Genomic DNA, 20,589 nt, shown 5'->3' on the forward strand with positions numbered 1-20,589 from the left:
TAGGGTAAGGTTTTTTGAGTTCGCGGTAGTTAATACTGTGTTGAGGAGAGAATTGATGCCTCTCTAGAAGCTGATGCTGTCAAAAGGTACAGAACCAACATTGTCATCAATTTGGATGCCAGTTGTAGTGTGGTGTCTGGGGTAAATATACCTCAGATATGGATCTGGTGTCCATCCATAAAAAAGAAAACAAGCATTCCATTTTTGCCTGTAAAAATTTCACATTATTCTGTTTCCATCTTGTCTTTGAAACCTCTTGGGAATTTTGACTGTCCCAAGAAAAATGTCATTATCACTTTCTTCTTAGGTCTAAAATGTTGTTGCGTGTTATGAATGGCAGAATTCACTGACAAAGTATGCCTTTTAAGTTGATAAAACCAATGCTTTTCATAATAATTTGCCTTGAGATATGGAATAGTTCAAAAGCAAGACAGAGAAAAAATAATAAAAAACTTAATAGGCATCAGGGGAAGCGTCTGAAGTTGCAGACAGATATACGCCCACTGCAGTGGTGATGGGAAGCATATAGTGGTTTCAGATGGTGGTATATTGTGTGAAAAAATACAAATTGTGATCATGGAGTGCTCTCAAAAGCTCACAGTTTCTTAGGAAAAATACTGGAGGTGCCCTGGGTTCTCTGAAGAAGCTGAGTGACTGTATGCTCCTTGTAGAATTTTTTATCATTAAGCTACTAGCAGCATGCAGTTCCTGATTTTAGCACTTGCTAAGCGTAACATCCTATTGCAGGCAAGGAAAATACCATGCCAAGTAGTGGCAGTAGGAAGGCTGTAATCCTTCTTAAACACTTTGGGGACATTCTGATGTTCTTAATGGTAATTCCTAATGGTTATTCTATAAACATTCTGGTATTCTTCAGGATTTCCATTGAGCTAAGTTGAATGTTGGGCCTGAAAAATGTTTGCCATGCTGATTGTGTCATCCACCTTTTTTTCTGACTTGGCTTTCTCCTGGTTTACCTTCAGGGATTATTCTAAAGATATTACAAAAAGAGGAGTTTTGTTTCTCAGCTGGATTCCAAGGACAGAAATGTCTTCCTCCTTTGACTCAAAATTTCCATCGTTTTTGAAGTTAGGTGGCCACAGCACTACAAAACTTCCTGCCATTTTGTTACATCATCATTCTTACTAAGCTTAGTATAACAAGGGAGCCTTTGCCACATTTTTCTGAGGGGGTGAAATCTGAAATCAGAAGCAGGTCCATGATCAACTTTGAACCTGAGGAAACTCAGAATGGCAGTACTGCTGCCAATTCTTTTCTCTAAAGTTTATGATTGACAGTCAGCTTGAAGGACATGTATTTCTCTTTTCAAACAGCCTTACTTGCATCAAAACCCCTACAGATCATTTGAGCCTCTCTAAATGTAGGGCAGTCTCAGTAGCCATCACTAATACTTGATATTATCTCAGAATGCTTAGAGTAATTACATATCCAGATATTTTGATATAAAAATGTTAAGACTAAACAATCAAAAATTGCATATTTAACCCCCTAAAATCATCAGAATTAGGATGATAGTAAATTCTGCATCAGTCAAAGCTTTTATTTTTTCTTTCTGGTGGACTTGTCTTAGCAATCATCTTTCAATCAAGTTTAGCAAGGACTGTGCAAACCTGTTCTGTGTCCCTTGTGAAAGATGGGGTAGAGTTCATGTGCTCCTGACTCCCTGGGTGGTTGATGTCTGGTGAGGTACAGAAGCTTGAGTGTGCAAAGTGGTAACAGTTTCCCCATAAAGCTATGGTAGGTGTCTATCCAGAGAAATTACAGAAAAAAAGGACTTAAATATATATATATAAATATATATATATATGTAATATGCTAATTAGGGATTAATTGTATAGTGTATGTATTAGACTTAGGACCTAATAAAACCATTCCACTGACATGAATGTAAGTTAAAAAGAAAGGAATGTGAAATCTTTCTGAAATAAAATTGTCTGGTGGTTCTTCCATTTTACAGAGTTGTTAGTTTTGGCTCAGGTAAACAGAAGACCACCCTCTATCTCATGGGTTCTTACACATGAGAGAGGTAGACCTTGGTGTATGTTTTCTTCAGTCTTATTGCGAGGTCAAACACTTTAGGTTTGGGTTGTGGGCACTAAGAAAGGCTCTTCACGTGTCATAAGTACTTTTTCCTGTAGATATTGCTGCTCCAAAGTTCTAATCTTGATTATTTGAAAATTACTTAAATGTCCACACACACTTACCAAGGTTATAAACACAACACAAATAAGAATTTTCCGGGTGAGAAAGACTTCCTTAGTGCCTTGAATTCATTATGTGATTGATTCGTTCTACACTTCCATTTTAAAAACCTTATGCAGAACTCAGTGTGTTAATTGCTCATTTGCAGATACAGAGCTCAGAATGAGACTTGCAGGATCTTGTGCTTGTAGTATAGTCTGTGGGCAAGCAGGTGTTTTAAAATTTAATTTGCAATACTGTATGTGTGTTTCTTTGTTTCAATGGAAGTTATTGAAGTTTCCCATTAGATTTTTCATCAAGTGTTGCTGAATGTGTTCTTCCTTTGGATACAAAGAATATGTCGGATGTGGAGTCAATCTGCAACTATCTTTTCAAGAATCTACGCTTGCCATCTCTAATTAGATTCTATATGACCAAATTGATTCTGTAATCTACATTTGCATTAAAAACTGACTCCTAGAATTACTCCTATAGCTTGTAATGTTCACAGTTTTTTATCTTGTAATTTTTCTGAGTTTGCAGATGTGAAAATTTTGTGCATCTGCAGCTGAAGACTTTTAAAGCACAGAAGCCTTTATAATTGAAGGCTTAGAAAATTTTCAACAGATTCTGCTTGTAAGGAGATTACATATTCTCAGATGGCTGTAAAATGCTGGATAAAAAGTCTAGATGATGGGGCAATAACAGCATGAAATTGATTGGGGTTTAGACAGTCACCATTCCCACAAGAAGGAACACACTGATCTTGCACTCTCTTGGAATTGAGGGGTCAAATGAATTCCGTTGCTGTCAGTGTAATTTGCCTTAAGTGTTGTTAAGATGTGGATGAAATAACTTCACTGCCATACATGTGCTATTCCTTTCTATATGTTCTTATTTCTCAGTAGGCTGAATTTTATTTTAATACTCACCTTAAATAGTACTTTGTCAAGGAAATACTAAACCTAGGAACGTCAAAGACGTCTCTTTATAAATATAGCAGTAATTGTTGCTGTGAAGTGCTGGAGAATTCTGTAGCTCCTGGATAGAGAGTGATTGCTGTGACTAGCATTAAGTAATTATCCTACAGTATTGCCTTGTGTCATCAAAAAGGCAGTTCATAGCAAGGAATAAAAATCAAACCTAAGCATGAACAGATAGTTAAGATTATGTATTAACAGTGCATAACATATAAGTGAAAACTTTGCAGGCTTTGCTTTGCAAGTTTCCTAGTTAAGCTTTCTAAATTAATGTTGCTACTAAAAAAATATTATGCCTCTGTTTCAGTTGCTGCTTATACTCTGTTCTATGTTAAAATATATGAAATGAAAACTGTATTTTTATTAACTTACCTCCAGTTGTCTGCTGAACCAGCTGTAATGTCGGTATCTCCAACAGTGCCACAAAATTAATGGTACCATACACAGAGCACTTAGGTGATCATTAGAGCATCCCCCTCAAGGTTCATACTACAATACCAGCCTGGTTTGGTGGTTGGGACTTTGAATTCTGAAATGTACAAAGACTTAGGATTATTTATTCCTTTAAAGCTTAGCTTGGAGGAAGAAATATTTCAAACTACAGACATGACAGAAAGAGGCAAGGAGAACAGCAGAACATCACTTTTCCTCCTAGAACGTCAACTAAAATAAGTCAGTGCTTCCTGGTGTCAGGCCCTTAGCTGAATCTTAGCAAGTGTGTATCTTCTTTACAGCGTGGACTGAGAACTTGAATATTTCACTCAGGTTTTCTAGCTAAGTATTTAATTAAAATGTGCTTCACATAATTTTGTTCTTTATTCTTCTCAGGTCTGTTTCAAATCGACTTGCCTCAAGGGGGTGAGGGAGGATGAGAGGGAATCTTGGGAAATGAGTAATCTGTTTCCATACCTCAAGATCAGATGGATGTGAGGGTTGAGGATGGCAGAAAAGGGATCCTGTCCTTCACTCTGGTTCTGTCATATCATGCTGCATACTGTTTAGTTAGTGCAACCAGCAGTGTACTTCAGTTCCAGTGTCTCCTTGGATAAGATGGAGTAGGTCAGAAGGAGGGCTGGATAAAAACCCTAAATACCACCTCTTCTTGCTGCTGCTGCAAGTGGAAGAACTGGGGCAGGCAGTGACCCTCAAATGTGACCTGCAACCCCTACCCAGCAGTGGCTGTTCTTGCCTCCATTCTGATTCCTTCCTCAGCTGCAGCCCCTGAATCTCCCAGATGCAGATGCAGGCAAAGATGGCAATTTTTCTGGTATTTTCCAGGGCTGTTTTACACCCCTGTGAATGCTATAGATAGTTGCAGGTACTGTGATAGCATTGCAATACAAATACAATACCACTGTGCTGCATTTTAGGCACAGTTTGAAAAGTACCAAGATAGTAAGGAGGTGTGACTGCTTTGTGATGTTTGCTGTTTGTTAGCAGTGCTCTCTGTCCTAGCTTAAAGGGAAACAGTTTCACAAGGTTCAGCTTGTCCCTAAAAAAGCGCTGTGAAGGGCTAAGTGATATCAGAGCCCAATACTGGCATCATCATATGATTGCCAAACTAGGCTTTTGTCTGGTGCACTGTCTATTGCTGCCAGTTTGTCCGTGCCTGAAGCTGGCTTTGATATGCCACATCACAGCAATCTTTTCCTGATGCTGCCTAGGTTTATGTGGACATTTTAACTTATTTTTGTTTGCAGGTAACCTAGTAGGAGGTGAAGTGGGCACTTTTTTTTTTTTTTTAAGTCAAATTGGGGTGCTGAGTTAAGCTTCTAAATATTTTTATTTATAGTTTTTATGTCTAGAAGGTTGTTTCTTGTTCTCACAGGTCTTCTCACAATACACCATAGTGTTGCCAGTAATTTCTGCTGCAAAGACATGCCCAGCTGTCACTGCATTAATTTGTGGCAAAAGAATCACTTTTTTGAAAGAAGGGCTAATAGATTTGTGTCTGTCTAAGAGTATATTAGGAGGGAAGATTAAATTCTTACCTCTGAAGTGGTAGAAGTAAAATGCTGTTACGTTGCATTTCAATTTTGAGTGGTAATTCATTCTTATTAAAGACTTAATGGGATGCTGCCAAAGCTCAAGACAGTTGTTCGCATCCTTCTGAAGTCAGTTACGAAGCTTTGCTAATTGGAAACATGAGGAGAATGTCAATATGTATTCTTCTTGCCTATTTCGTTTGTTTAACTAATCTTTTGGTGCTGTAAAAGTAAACATTAGTCATACTTTTGTAGCCTCTGTGAGTTTGAGTCATGATTTAAAAATTTGAAAGTAATTTGTGTTAGTAAACATCTTACTTGTTCCCTTTTTGAAGTTCTAGGTTAACAATATTCGGTGGGTTTTCAGTGTTTTCAGTCGTGTCTGTAGCTGGGTGGATTCTGTGGGTCCTGTGCAATATGAAACTCCTGATTTGTTACATACCATACTGCAGGCACTTGGCACTAAACAAATTAACAATAGACCTTGCTGTCCTAAGATAAGAGGCTAATTTTACAGGTACAGCATTTCAGAAATCACATTAGAGTTGACAGTTCAGAACTGGAGAATTAATTAATATTTAGACATCTAGTCAAATGGGAATGGTTGTAGGCTTATTAGAAACCAATGTCACATTGCTGTTTGAATCAAAGATTTCTAGGTCAGAATGACTGATGTTCGTGTGAATTTTCTTATATAAACATGACTAATGACTTCTGAAAGTCCACAGTTTTATCAGTTAATATATCCTATATAAATGCTTATTTAACAGATGTGAGTGTTCCTGAAAATACTTCACTCTGTTATTTACTTATTTTTAATATAATTGGACTGATGCTGTGATAGTTCAGACACTTGAAACATGCAAATTTGCTGACATCTGAACCTGAATTTCAGTTCTTTTTGTTCTTCCACTGTGTAGATGAAGAATCTGCTCATGACCTCAATGTGGCTTTATCTCAGATACTAATTGTACTGATTAAACAATTAGGAACTTGATGGGGTTTGCAATCTTAAATGACCTTATCTTTATTCTGTGGAAACGAATTGGTTCAGAGTAAACCTGTGATATTTTGGGAATCCTAGATATGCAATAGAATTTGAATTAGTTTTTAAAATTTTGTCAGAAGGGATGCGTATTTCTGATTTAAGGGGATTCTTCCATAAAATAGATTAAAAAAAAACCAAAAACACACAGTCTTTTCTAGACTTGAATTCTAGGAGTGTCTTTGGAAGTCTTTTGTGGTGGTTTGCCCATCTAACCTTTTGTCTGTTGTAGTATTCCATTTAGTCACCTGAACTTCTACTTAAATAATGAATAAAATCTTTCATACTTCTTTAACTAATGAATTTCAAATGGTTAACTGAAATTCAATTAGAATATCTATTAGAAGGGTTGGCTTTGTGAATGTTGCTTGTTTTAGAAGCTGTGTTCACCCAGGCTTTTCTCTACCTAAACTTTCTCTACAAAGCTTCATATTCTCAATATCTGTAGCCTTTTTATGTGTCCTTTGAATGAGTGATCATGAAAGAGTTGCTGTTTTAGGATGACATGCACTGTAGTGCTTCTCTCAGCCTGACACTTAATTTCAAGAACTAATGGGCATTTTAATAGTTTAAAAGTTTCATTATCAAATGTTGGAAATATTTTGTGCCAGGAAGCTGGAAGATGAATGCCTTAATAGCAGTCTGTTGGTGTTTTTTAATGGTTTTTATACAGTGTGGAAGGCTGAACTGAAGGTGTGCATGAGAGACTTTTTGTTGTACAAGAAATTCTCTGCAGCAGAGAATGTACAAACTTTGAAGATGAAACTTCATCCACAGAGGTTCTACATTGTGTGAATTCTTACTGATTAAAAGAAGGTCATTGGTTTGATAGTGTGAACAAACAGACTGTATTCCTGTTGCCTGTTATTGAATGAGTTGCCTGTCAATTTTTCATGAAGTAGGGCAGCTGCACATGTAGCTATCCTATCTCAGAATGGGAGTCTTGCCTTGACTGCATGTGATAGACTGTAGTTGAAAATTAGTAGTTATAGAAAGGAATAACAAAAATAACCAGAGTACTGTATTAGAGTGAAAGAAAACCTTTTTAATGTTTACACACAAAAACGAACTCACCAAAAACTGTAAACTGTCATCAGTGGTATATGCACTGGCTGTAGTAGTGAAGAAAATATAGTAGTTAGTAGCTGAGAACTTAGTAGTAGTGAAGAAAATATAGTAGTTAGTAGCTGAGAACTTGCAATTTACTTTAAAACTGCAGGTTGGGAGAGGACCATTGTACTTACATAGTAAATGAGATGCTAAAGCTCTTGATTTTTATCTTATCCTTCTGTTTCTTTCTAGGTTTAACTATAGATCAACACATCATCTTGCATCTCATGGCTTTTATGAATTTTTAAATTGGTTTGATGAAAGAGCATGGTATCCACTAGGAAGAATAGTAGGTGGAACTGTAAGTATTGTAATAATGCATTTTTAAAAATAAAATCGATTTAATGGGCAAAAAATAGTTAAAGGTGACTTTTCAGGAAGTTTTTTGAACTTTCAGTACAAATTTGTTGTTGATAAAAGGAGAATCTTAATAAAATATAGTTTTTAATATAAAATATAGCTTTTAATAGTCAAATTGCAGAGGGAATACGGAGACGTTTTTAATTTTTAGCTGGAGAAAGAGTGAGTCAACATGCCTTAGTCTTTATCCAACAGCACATTGTGACCAAGAAATACAGAACTTCCTTACATATGAAATTCTAATAAGTAAAAAATAAGGGTATTATGGCTCCTGCAATTCTGGTGTATGAAATCAAAACAGGAGAAACAATTTTTTTTAAAAACCCATTTTTTAAAAATCTTTGCCTAAATCTCCTAAGGTACAAGTTTTAATCCAATTATGTATGCTGAGTAGACTTCATGTATGTATGGAAGAAAGTTAGGATTTCACTGGGAGAAGCGCTTGTGAAATTAGATCAGTGTGGCACCTCTAGGAAGCATCAGAACTAGTTAAAATTGGTATCATTGCAAGTTACAAGACAGGAAAGGTGTACAAAACAATGTTATTAAGTCAAAATGCAAATATCACTCATTGTAATAGCTTTAGTAACACTAAGTAATGCAGCCGCGTATTTATTATCATATGAAAGTTCATTAAAGGTTTTTAATGCTCGTATATACCACTTAAAAGCATTTACAAGGTTTTTTTTTTGTAGCAGTTAGATCACCATTGTTTTAGTGTCTCAGAGGTACTGGACATTCTATATGCAACATTTAAGTGCATGTTTTTCATACCTGTCTTATACAAAATAAAACATCTTAAGAAAAAGAATTGAAATATGTGCAGGGCAGTCATCTGTTAATTTAATTTAGTACAATGTCCTTCTTAGTTTTTGAAAGAAACTAAGGCAGGTAAAGTACATATTAACTTGTCTAGGATGTATTGATTTTTCTAATGTTGATAAATGTGGGAGGGTAGAATTCCTATTAAGAATATTCTAAAGCTCTCTAATATTCTATGGTGGGTTCAATATGTTTGTGTAAGCCTATGCTACCTTTCCTGGAGCACATCTTAATTCCGTTTTTACAGGACTTTGTTTTAATCCTTCATATCCAAAGATGTCTACAGATACCTTGCAAAAATGTTGTATTCAATTGACTGACCATCAACTTTTCAACTTTAAAAAATTAAATCCTATTGAAGCACATTTTCTATCCCCATTGGTACCAAGAAGTGAAAGAATAGCATGGTATATTTTAAAGGAAAATGGGTCTGACTGGGAAATTTTGGGTTTCTTCTTGATGTCTTAGGCTTTTGGGGCTTTTTTTTTTTTCATTTCCTTAAAACTAGTAGGTGGCTTGAAATTCTGTTACAGATTTTGGTTTCTGCTTCCATACCTTAATGACAAATTGTTTTCATTATATGATAAATGTCAAGCGAGATGGGATATTATCTGTATGCTGCTCATTCATTCATGAAGTAGATTATATGTTATTGTTAGCATTTGGATAAAATTAAAAGAGCCTAGGGTATTCAGTGATGTTGTCAAAACATGATTAAAGTAGTACTAAAATAATTCTGTTAGCTTATGCTAATACTCACTGCTTATATCAGCTTAAAAATTATTGTTTAATTGCAAGTTCTCTGTAAACATGCATACTATGACAGTTTTCTGTAATAACCTAGTGTTTTGGTTTTTATCTCCATGTAGGTATACCCAGGGCTGATGGTGACAGCAGGCCTTATACATTGGATTTTAAATATGCTTAACGTGACAGTCCATATAAGAGATGTGTGTGTGTTTCTAGCACCAGTTTTTAGCGGCCTTACAGCTATTTCTACTTTCCTGCTCACCAGAGAACTGTGGAACCAGGGAGCAGGGCTTTTAGCTGCCTGCTTTATTGCCATAGTTCCAGGTTACATATCCCGATCAGTAGCAGGATCGTTTGACAATGAAGGCATAGCTATTTTTGCACTGCAGTTCACATACTATTTATGGGTAAGTAATTACTGAGTCTTTTGCTTTGGAAAGGTTTTTTTGTTCCTCCTCCAACCAAATGACTGATTTTTCTTAGAATCCATTGAATTCTTATTTTCCTCCCTCTCATCCCTCTTCCCCTTGGCTCTTGATTAGGCAAGTACTGAGAAATCACATGATCTGAACCACTCCATAAAGCTCTTCAGTTTGCTGTGTAAAAGCACGGTTCCACTGAAGTATGTGTGTCCTGTAGTAGTAATAAAAATCATGATGAGTCTAGAAACTTAAAGCAAACAGAGGGGTTGTTTGTTTTTCTGTTTGGAGGTGTTAGTGCTGTGTGCATCAAATGTTAGCCTCCTTATATAGCTGGTGAAAAGTAGAAGACTCTGAATATGAAGTGTTTTGAATTGTCTTCTGGAAAGACTTTTGACTGTATGGAGTGTTTGGGCTTTGAGTTCAGTATCCAAATTAAATGGTCAAAACTAGAGTCAGATATTACTGTTTCTTGTGTACTTAAAAAAAACCCAATCTTATGTATTTTAATTTGCCTGCTTGCTAAAGCAGCATGTGTGCCTCTCCTTAATCTGCGTAGAATTTCATCCGTAAGGTAGTTTTGCAGGAAGGAGTTTAGAGAAGCTGAAATATTTCTGGACTGTTAAACCTACTTTGGAAATAACAAAAATAGCATAACTATATTGTTAATTCAGCACAGACACTGTAGGGTACTGTCTCTTGTTTATTCTGGGATGCCTGCACTTTTTATTTAGAGGCATATAAGTAAGTATATGGTCACTACAACTTTCTCCATAATTTTGTCAAGAGTTCTGGTTTTCATAAGCAGATGCATAGTCACAAATGTTTTAGCCTTAGAATATTTCAAACTTGGGATATAGTTGGTAGGAATATAATGGAAGAGAATTGAATTTTTCATGACTGAGTGACTGGTGTTACTTAAATGTAGTTTTTTCAATCTGGTTTTAGAATAAGCTGCAGCTGGAAAGGTGTGCTATGTTTGATAACAATAATAGAATCAACTTACGTTGTTACTTTAGAGTAACTGAGATATGATAGCAGTTATCTGTTCTCATGGAATTCATATTTAACTAAACTGCAGAGTGCAGTAATGTTTGCATGAACTCTTGTAGAATCAAATACATTTTATAGACAACTTTCTAGCATTTTTAAAGTCTGTTCTTCATTCCTGTTCTCCCTCACCACAGTCCACCCCCATCAGTTTCAGACAAATTCATATTCCTGGGGCAGTTTTTGGATCCTGCTAAACCTTTGGATCCTGCTAAAACTGGCTGCTCTTATTAACCTTAAGTGAATTTTTTGGAATAGCTCTTATGTTGGTAACAGCAGAGTTGGGTCAGATGCCAGACAAATTAAGGCATGGATGGTCTTCACTTAGAATTATAAAGTGCTCTAATGTCTCAGAGAAAGTAGCACAGAGACATTGCAACTACCTTACTACATCAGATCATAAGGCAGAGAGTTGGACTGTATGCTTTTGCTAGAGAAATACACCTAACCTCCTTTTGTGTGTGAAAGAATTGCATTTGCGTTACGACTTTATGGATGTTAGTTCAGAAGTATCAAATATAACTTGATGTGGGCTAAAGAAGTTCTCTCAATTGTTTTGGGATGAAACTTTAGAGTATTACCCAGGATTTGTCACTCATAAATACTTGGTTATTTTTCCAGGTGAAGTCTGTGAAAACTGGGTCAGTCTTTTGGACAATCTGCTGCTGTCTATCCTACTTTTACATGGTAAGACTTTTATATATATAACAGCTAAACAATTTGAGTAACTTACATAATCCATGTGTTGACAAAGAAGAGAAGAAATATATTTTCATCTTTGTTGGAGCCATAATATAAAATTCTTGCTTTGTATTGTTATTAAAACCTTAAATATATGACTAAACAACATAGTATGTAAAGGTAAAATATTTAAATCAACATGATTAAAGCAATTTTGGGGGAAAAAATGGAAATATAATAACTTTACTTACAAATTTTTCCTATGCTGTGAATAGGTGCTCTGATTCAGTTGGATTTTTATTTGTTTATGGGTAAATTAAGATATAATTTTAATATTTATGTGTCTGTGTGTCATTACTATAATGCAGTAATAACCTGAATATTTAGAATATGAGGACAAAGTGACATTTTTATAATTTTGAAAGCTATTTCTGTGGGTATAATTATGCTATAAAGTAAAGCTTACCACCAGAACTGATGAATGACTTCAATGTCATAATAAATGATCATAAATGCCCTTTTCATTCTTGATCTATGAAAATGAAGGCTATTGCAGAGATTTTCCTGAGGGCTAACAGAGGGGGAAAACAGTAGTAAACATGAGGAGATAAAACTAATAGAAAAATTGAGGGAACTGGTTTTCCCCCTCCTCCATCTTCTGAAACATTACACTAAGAATTATCTTGTTTGAATCAAACATGGGGTTTTTTTTCCCCTAACTGATAAACTTTTTGTGGCTGTATGAAAAATAAATTATCCTCAAAATAGCCAAGCTAATTGCTTGGTGACAGTTAAGATTGAGGTCTCAAATACTGCTTTTCTACCATCAGGTAACTAAGTTTGCAAAAACAAGGAGCTTCTGGATTGGTTTATGTACCTTAAAGTCAAGGTTAATTCAAAGGTTGTCTGGATGCTGTCTAGTTTTCCTCTAGCTTTAATGTCCATTTGGTTTCCTGGGAGACTTCTGCAGATAATATAGGAGGTAATAGCCTTGTGTTTGTCACCAAAGAGGCTAAGATAGCTATTTCTTGTTAAGGGTACATTATTCATTCAATTTATCCTCCTTTTTGCCACATTGTTTAGTAGAGAGCCACTTCTTTATACATAGCATTGCTGTTTATATAGCTTTATAGTGAAAAGGTCCTGTAGCTTTGGTTCATGTTTAAGTCCAGTACAAAAGCTGCAAGTAAGTTTTTGAATTGTTAAATTTATATGGCACGGTGTTTTTTTCTATTGTGCCAATTTATTGGTAAGATTCTCTAAAGGGGCCTTCATAAACATACAAATAACAAATACAATACTTTCACAATTTTTCTGCTAAAAAATCACAATAACAGGTGTGTGTGATTGTATTTGAGAGTGATTGATTGTGACAGTATGTGATCATGTGTGTACATGGTATCAGAACTTAAGAATCAGTGTCATAGTGATAGTCAATCCTTGAATGTAAATGAGGGTGTTGTTACTTTCAAGTTCTATCAGCTCATGAAAGGTTCAGATTCATCTGTGGCTTAGCTTCAAATCTCAGTGATTAGATGATAGAATTTTATTGCTTGTATCTACTTCATCCCACGCAAGTGATGTCCTACATTGTAGTTCCCTTTTGGAAAGAATTTTGTGGAGTTGCCCTTCTAGCTATTTTGCTTGAGTAAATTTTTAAGACAAAGCATAATTGTACTGTTTGTTGCATTGTAATAATTTGTCTTTCTCTGATGGAATTAGTCATTTTCAGTGTAAGTTGGAAGTTAAATCACAATTTTGAGGTCCCAAGAGTCAGTCCTTGAATGGGAAGTTTGAAAGGAGATAACAATAACAGCTTGAAAGGAGAATGGATATTACATGAACTGACAAATCTTTCCTGATAACTAAATCTGCCTCATAATATATACTTAATTCACTGTAGTAATCTGACTCATAGGCTTGCAATGCATTCAATATAGAGAAGGGTGTTTTCTCCTTGGATTTATATTTTTAGCTTTTATTTTGCTTCATCAGCTTCTGTTTCACATGGCTTTTCATGGCAAGGAGATAAAATAAAGGAAAGCTTTACAATAAAGCAATCCTGTAGGAATAATAGCATGTCTCCACTCTTTTTGCCAATCTGTGAGGATGCCTCAGTTTTGTTTGAAGAGATCCAGAGTACATCTTCAGTATAATTTTCAGTGCTTAGATTTGGGTTCATATTTTGATAATTAGGGAGGCGGGTCTCTGGTCTGTGCAAACCTTTATTCAAACCTTTCCCTGAATTTGACAGTGTTCTATTTGCATGTTTGAACTATATCCCATCCTACCTGTCTTCAGGTACGTGTTTTCTCCCATAAACGTACCTGTGTAAAACATGATACTTCATGCAAGTAATTAGGCAATAGGATTTTGATACTCTGAAATGAGTTACTAGAAAACTTAGATTATTTTATTCTACTTGTTTCACATTGTCTGAATTCCTTACCATAAATTTTGAAATGCTGGGGTTTGTAGTATTAGTGTCAAAAGACAGTAATCTTGGCCTCATGTTTTTTTAGAATTTGTTCTATAGAACATATCATTTGGGTTTCTTTTTGGATTCTAGGGCTTTAAAATAGCTGCATGAATCTGAACCCTAAAGTACAATTAAAGTGAAAACCACATTAGCTACTGCATGCTAAAAATGAAAATCTAGGTTAGGCATGGTGCATATGGGAGAAGTCTAGACTGTAATATGACAAGAGGACATGTTAAAATACAGATTGTCTAGTCAATATGGGCCTTTCTAAATATGTTAGAAATTTAGATAACACATTGTAATGATAGCTCAATAAATCCTTACCTAAGCCAGCAATCTGTTAATAACACTGTAGTGTTTCAGTTCTGAGTGCACCAGTCCCACTCAACAGCTCTTGTTGCCACAGGTTTGCAATGTCTACAATATTGTTGTATATCATTCCGCAGTGCTCAGTCCTGCTTTCATGTGCATCCATATTCTTCCTTTTGTTCATTTCCCTACACTGCAACCTGCACTGGCTGCTCTGGTCCCAGAGTTCTGCTCCTGGAGGTGTACCTTGCTCCCTTTCCCCTCTCTGCCTGGAGATAATGTTCCCTGTCCTCGTCAAAAAGTGCATGGCGCTAAATTGTCAAAAGAAAGTTTTGGATCCTGCGTGAGATCATAGAATATTCTGAGTTGGAAGGAACCCACAAAGATCATCAAAGCCCAGGTCATGGCCCTGCAGATCCTACCACTGCCTTGTGCTGCAGCCTTCACCATTGGGAAAAGCCTCCAGCACAACATTCTGGTTTGCCACTATGGCCAGATTAGCTTGCAAGGAGGAGATCCAGGAAGGGTAGCCTAGGAAATCTGTCAGCCCATTTCAAACACCTCTGATATGTGGGCTTTGTTGTGGTTTGTTTTTCTTTTATAATATATATTGAGAAGGATTCTGGTGGTATTGGTAGTAGTTCTGACTGCTTGTGTAGATGGGCTATGTGTTTTCTTGTTAGACCATCAAGATGTATAAATCCACCATGGCTGTCCTAAGAATTTGCAGATATTTTTAGATCTAATTTCCTGTTCAATTTTTCTTAGGTCTCTGCATGGGGTGGTTATGTTTTTATCATCAACCTTATTCCACTGCATGTGTTTGTTCTGCTGCTGATGCAGAGATACAGCAGGAGAGTCTACATTGGTAAGTTCTGTTCATTGCAAAGTCATTCTCAAATACTTAAAACATGAGATACACAATTATTGTACTGATGTGTTTTGTATCAAGTGGGTGTTAAGTAATTGCAAATCAGGTTGAGTTGTTTTAATTTGATTACTGATTATAGCCAGTTATTTTCTACAACATGGAAATAAGGAGATGAAACATGCTCGCACTTCCAAAATTTCATATATGTTGCTGCCAATTAATTTTTTCCTTTCTAGTGCATGGGAAAGAAAAATGGGTGGTTTGATGTAAAAGACCCCTATTGATATCTTGTAAATATGCATTGCATGTATGCCTTTAACAATGTTTTCTATTTTTTCTTTTCCAAGTATATAAAACAATTGGTATTTTTAAAAGTTATACAGCAGAAATTATGCAAACATCCAGATAAAGACATAATAAATTTTGAGCAGCCATGTGAGTTTTAGATCACTGAGAAAAGGCATGCACAGTAAGAGTCTGTCCACTCCATCGGAATCCTTAAAATTTTACTGGGTTAATTGGTCAGCCTTCCTTCCAGGTTCAGGAATGTGTGAATAGGGATCCCGGGAGCCTAACTTTTTTATTGATTTGCCTGACATTTAAATACTGTGTAAACTGTTTTTACTGACACTTTACCAATAAAATCAGTTGGCCATGATGTAGGTATATGAATGGAATAATTAGTAAGCAATTCAAGTATTCAGAGATTTAGAAGTTACCTGGAACACTTTTAATATGAGAAAATAATGTGTGCTGAAGCGTAATCACAAAGCGTTTCATATTTGCGAATATACTTTTATTCCTCATTTCAATACTGTTTTATCTTTGTATTTTCAATTATTTTAATGCTTTTTTTAGTCCCTGCTAGAGAAATTAAGTACATATATGTGAACCATTGTATATCACAACAATTGCTTAATTTACTCAAGTTCCGTTTTGAATTTTTGTTATCAAAACTATAACTATTGCTTCCATATTTCTTTGCTACTCTATGTAATTAAGAATTGGAAAGTCATTAAAATTTTAAAAAGAGAGTAAGAGGAAGCACTAACCTATCTTAGAAATGTTAGTATTAGTTAACTTCTTCATTAACTACTTCTTCCTAACTTAAGGGGAAAGTAATTTATCTTGTTTTCCATTTAAAATTGCTTTATTGGATATTTTCATTTTCTGATTTCTATGAATTAGGCAAGAGAAAATTAGATCAACTAATTATAAAATCCTGAAGCAATATGGTAGCCAGAAACAATAAAGAATAAGTGCTCTTGCTTTTTCAGCTTTAAATTAACTAGTCTTTGAACTCATATGGGAAAAATAGTACTGCAAGCTCATAGGAATTAAAGGGTTTGGCAGATGTTTGTTTTGCAAATAGCTGCAGTGTTTTGAGATGTTATTGCCCTTCAGCAGTGAGGGATATGTACTGCCATGGAGCTGTCAGAATGAAAATGTGATCAGTGCTCTCTGTTTCATTGCAACTGCTGTCTTAATTTAAACTTTCATAGGAAGCCCTAGAGAAGTCTGTACATCTCACATTACTATGTCATTTCTAGGTTTGTTTAACAGGATGTTTTTGTAAAACAGGTAAGAATGTTCAAGCACTTCTGAGAGGAAATTTGAGTGTGCTTCACCTCCAAACTATTCAGATAGGGAGAAGAGTTTACAAAAGCTCCTTGAAGCAGGGAAAATAAAGATATTTGGGGAGTTTCTGTTGCAATTGCTACTGTGCTTGCAGCAGTCTTTTAATTCTTAAAAAACTTACCATCTGCAGCTAAAACTTTTGAAAAGTATTGTCAGCTGACAATAGCTAGTAAAAGCTACGTGCTTTTTACTGTTATGGAGAATTTTGGGGGTTTTATTCTCTAGATCAATTGTTTAAATTTATTTCAAGCTAGCATGAGCCATTTTATAAAGATTGTGTTAAGTTTAATCCAACATAACATAAATGTAGAGAACAGTATTTGTGAGAACCAAATTTTTAAAAATAGTGGTGGATTCCTGGTATCTATTTCTCATAAGAGTATTCATACACCAAGGAAAAGGTTAGTGGGACATGATTGATATATATGGGAATGTAATCCAGAATGTATCTCAGAATCATATAATGAGTAAAAATTCCCAGAATGTGAAGGGTTTGCCAATTTTAAAATATTTTAGGGCTGGAAGGCAGATGACTTTATAAGCCAGATAGCTTCTGACCCATTTGGCATCAATAGTGATGATGCTACCTCCATTTCAAAGCTCAAGCTGTGCTTTTATTTTTTCATCTTGACAGTGGCCAGTGCCTTTCATTCTGATCCCGTAGTTTAATCATTATGAACAAGTGCTTACAATTCCAGTGTATTAACAGAGAGGTGAATAACTTCTTTATTCAGATACAGCAGCCACTGATACTATATTCTATTATTGTAGTCTCTCTTTAGTTTCTCATATGTTTAAAAAATGAATGGTTTTACACTTAGAAGGGTATAGATTTATGTTATGTTTGCACACTTCAATTTTATAGTTTTTATAGTTTTTCATTCAATTTTTTTAGGTTCTGTATAAAACCTAATTTATTATCAGAATAGTTATTATTTTTATTTTTTATCAGAATTATTAATAAATTATTAATAATTTATATTATCAGAATATTTAATTTTATCATAATATTTAATAAAACACGTGAGGATCTTCCAGAATTTAAAACTTTGTTTCAATAATTCCTTGTTATATGTCTTGTATTTTATCATTAAAACAGTGAACAGGCATATATTTATATCAACTACTTCAGTGTTCTAAAATTTCAGAGTCTTTTTTTCTGATGATTGTAATCCACTAATTGAAAGATTGTGGCCAATATATGATTATACTCTCCAGAGAAGCTTTTCAGTAGGTCTTTCCTGTGTTTTTGTGGTGTACTGCAAATTAAATTCTCTGTAAAATGACTTTATCCACAGTAGGTCAGAATGGTTTTGTTCTGGAGTTGGTTGAAGTTATAAATATAAGAACAGCATGCAGGAATCAAAATTAACTTCTTGTTTTTGCAAAGACTGTGCAAACTGTAGAATATAAAGGGACATTAAAAGTTTGTGATCATATATTGTCCTGATGCTTCTAAATTTCTAGAAAAATTGTCATGTTGTGTAAATTACCTTTTTTAAAAAATCTTTTTAGTGCCAGGCACTATGTAACTTTTTGAAAGAAGTGGAAGTAAGGGTTTGGGATGGGAGTGGGCAGTGCACATAGCAAGTATGGCAGTTGCAGGACTGGGCTTAAAAATGGTGCTTTACAGTGGTCTAACAAATGTGAAATGTAGTGATTTATGCCAACCATTGAACTTCCACAGGATGGCAGTGTTGTAACAGTTGCATGGTACAGTAAATGATTTATGTTGTAGTGAATTCTTCAAAAATTGAGCTTCCTACAGGAAAAATGCATTTCAGTGACTTAAAAGGGCATAGGTGAGTAGCTAGGCCAAGCTGTGCAGTACAGGTGCTTGAAAGAATAAACCATCCCTTCTGACTGGTTTGGAACTCAGACAGTGCCCTGGGAGCATAATCCCTCAGCGAGACCACATAGGTGCTATGGAAATGACAGTGCTGCTCAGTGGTGCACTCCTCAGAACTGACCCTGTGGACGTTAGTAAAGGTCTCCATGAGAACAGGGATCTCTTTGTAAGATCCAGGCTATCTACAGCCAGATTGTGGTTTAGGATTTGTAGGAGTTTAAAAATATGACAGGTGGATTATTGCTGTTTTCCACTGAAAGAACAGAACTTCATTTGGACTTTAGGTTGGCTAGTTACTTCAAATGTAATCAGCCTTTTGGCTTTTCAGATTTGGTATTTTTATCTTCCCCTTCCATCTCTTCTTCACCCTGTAATATTGAGGACCAAAACCCCTTTTAGAATAAAGTATGTGAATGTTAATGCATATACAATAATAATTCATAATAATAGTAGTAACTAATGATGCTCTTGGCCTCTGTTTTCTAGGGGGTTATAAATCCCCAGGGTTGATACAGATCTATCGATATATATGCATAATATTAATTTTTAATTCTATTGTTCAATTTCTTGCCTTCCCTCTGCTCTTGTGTTAAATAAAGAACAATGGTGCCTGATTGCATTTTCTAAAGAAGTAGTGGACTCTTAAATGTTTGACTTTTTTAAGATCTGGTCCCTTTAATTTCTCCTCATATAGAAAGCTTTCTATGTCACTTGTTATTTGAGAGCTCTTTCTACATCCATGACTCTCAAAACCAAGATATGGGAAGAGAAAACTTTTTACAAGCTGGAGAATCTTAGCTAAATGGCTTATTGTCCTAGGAGGAGATAAAACAGTGCGATTTGAAAGAACAGTACTCTGCTACATCCACTAAGATTGGTTGCAATGGACAGCTTTATTCTAGTCAGTGAAGAAAAAAAGTACTTAAAATGGCTGAAATATTTAACATACTACAGTTCTGTTTTGCTGTCAGTGAAGTTAGCGGAGAAGATGGACTCCTCTCTGAAGATGGAGCCAATGCTTTTTCAAATGTGTATTAATTCTGTTCCCATCTTTCTCTTCCCCTCTCCTCACATTTTTCTCTCCTAGCATATAGCACTTTCTACATTGTGGGGTTAATATTATCGATGCAGATACCTTTTGTGGGATTTCAGCCAATTAGAACAAGTGAACACATGGCAGCTGCAGGTAAGAAAATGAAGCTTCTGCATCCACCAGCCTCCTTAACACAGGAAAACCTCAAACACTTGCAGCTTTGTTTCCTTCTGTTAGAGAAAACACCAGCTAACAAAGCAAATTGTTAAAGAAAGAGGTACAATTTAGTGTCTTTTGGGAAGCTTTCTTTCCAATTGACACAGAATCCTCTTTTTGTGTGAGCTAATGGAGCTAAAATGCTTCCATAAGACTGGATCAATTAGCATTCTGACAAGCACTTACTTTACACATTGATAATCTCTGCTGGTTTGCAATACAATGTTGCCTTCACCATTGTATGTTGTAGGATTGAAACATTCCAATGTACAATTGAAACATTGGTTATGCAGTTTTTACTGAGCCATTTGGTTTTAGAGTTGATAATCTGTAATTTTTCAACACAGGCTAAATACAAATTACTTAAATTGCTGATCAGGAGGGTGATTTTTAAATAACCAATTTCAGTCTTCTTTAGAGTTTTTTGATTTCTTTAAGTTGATTTTTCCATAGTTGTTGGCAGTCAGACATCTTTATTTCTTGATAGCAATAACCTCTGCTAACACTGAGTTTAACTGCATGCACTGTTTGTGTGCGAGACTTCAGTTTGTGAGTTTCCCTAGGGGTTTTTTTTACATGTGGTCACTTACCAGAATGTATTAGGGACAGGGATGGGACAATCATTAAAATCTAACACAAAAATACTTTCAAAATGGAGACTTGCAACAATCTGAATATAATGGAAAAACAAAAAATTACCTAGCCATATTCAGATTCTGAAGATTTTTTACATTTATTTAGTGAATAGAATGTTTCTATTTTTCTTTCTCTATGAGTTCAGACCTAG

General features: G+C 35.3%; 1 protein-coding gene across 1 annotated transcript in view; it reads left to right on the forward strand.

Moving 5' to 3' along the window:
* STT3B (STT3 oligosaccharyltransferase complex catalytic subunit B) overlaps positions 1–20,589 on the forward strand; it is a 51,435-nt gene that overhangs the window by 15,058 nt on the left and 15,788 nt on the right. The window contains exons 2-6 of the mRNA XM_038129347.1: positions 7,515–7,623; positions 9,374–9,661; positions 11,345–11,410; positions 14,964–15,063; positions 19,641–19,739. Coding sequence (XP_037985275.1) covers positions 7,515–7,623; positions 9,374–9,661; positions 11,345–11,410; positions 14,964–15,063; positions 19,641–19,739 — 662 coding nt within the window. The remainder of the gene's footprint in view (positions 1–7,514; positions 7,624–9,373; positions 9,662–11,344; positions 11,411–14,963; positions 15,064–19,640; positions 19,740–20,589) is intronic.

Source organism: Motacilla alba, chromosome 2 (genome assembly GCF_015832195.1).
Source record: "Motacilla alba alba isolate MOTALB_02 chromosome 2, Motacilla_alba_V1.0_pri, whole genome shotgun sequence".
NCBI classification, from domain to species: domain Eukaryota; kingdom Metazoa; phylum Chordata; class Aves; order Passeriformes; family Motacillidae; genus Motacilla; species Motacilla alba.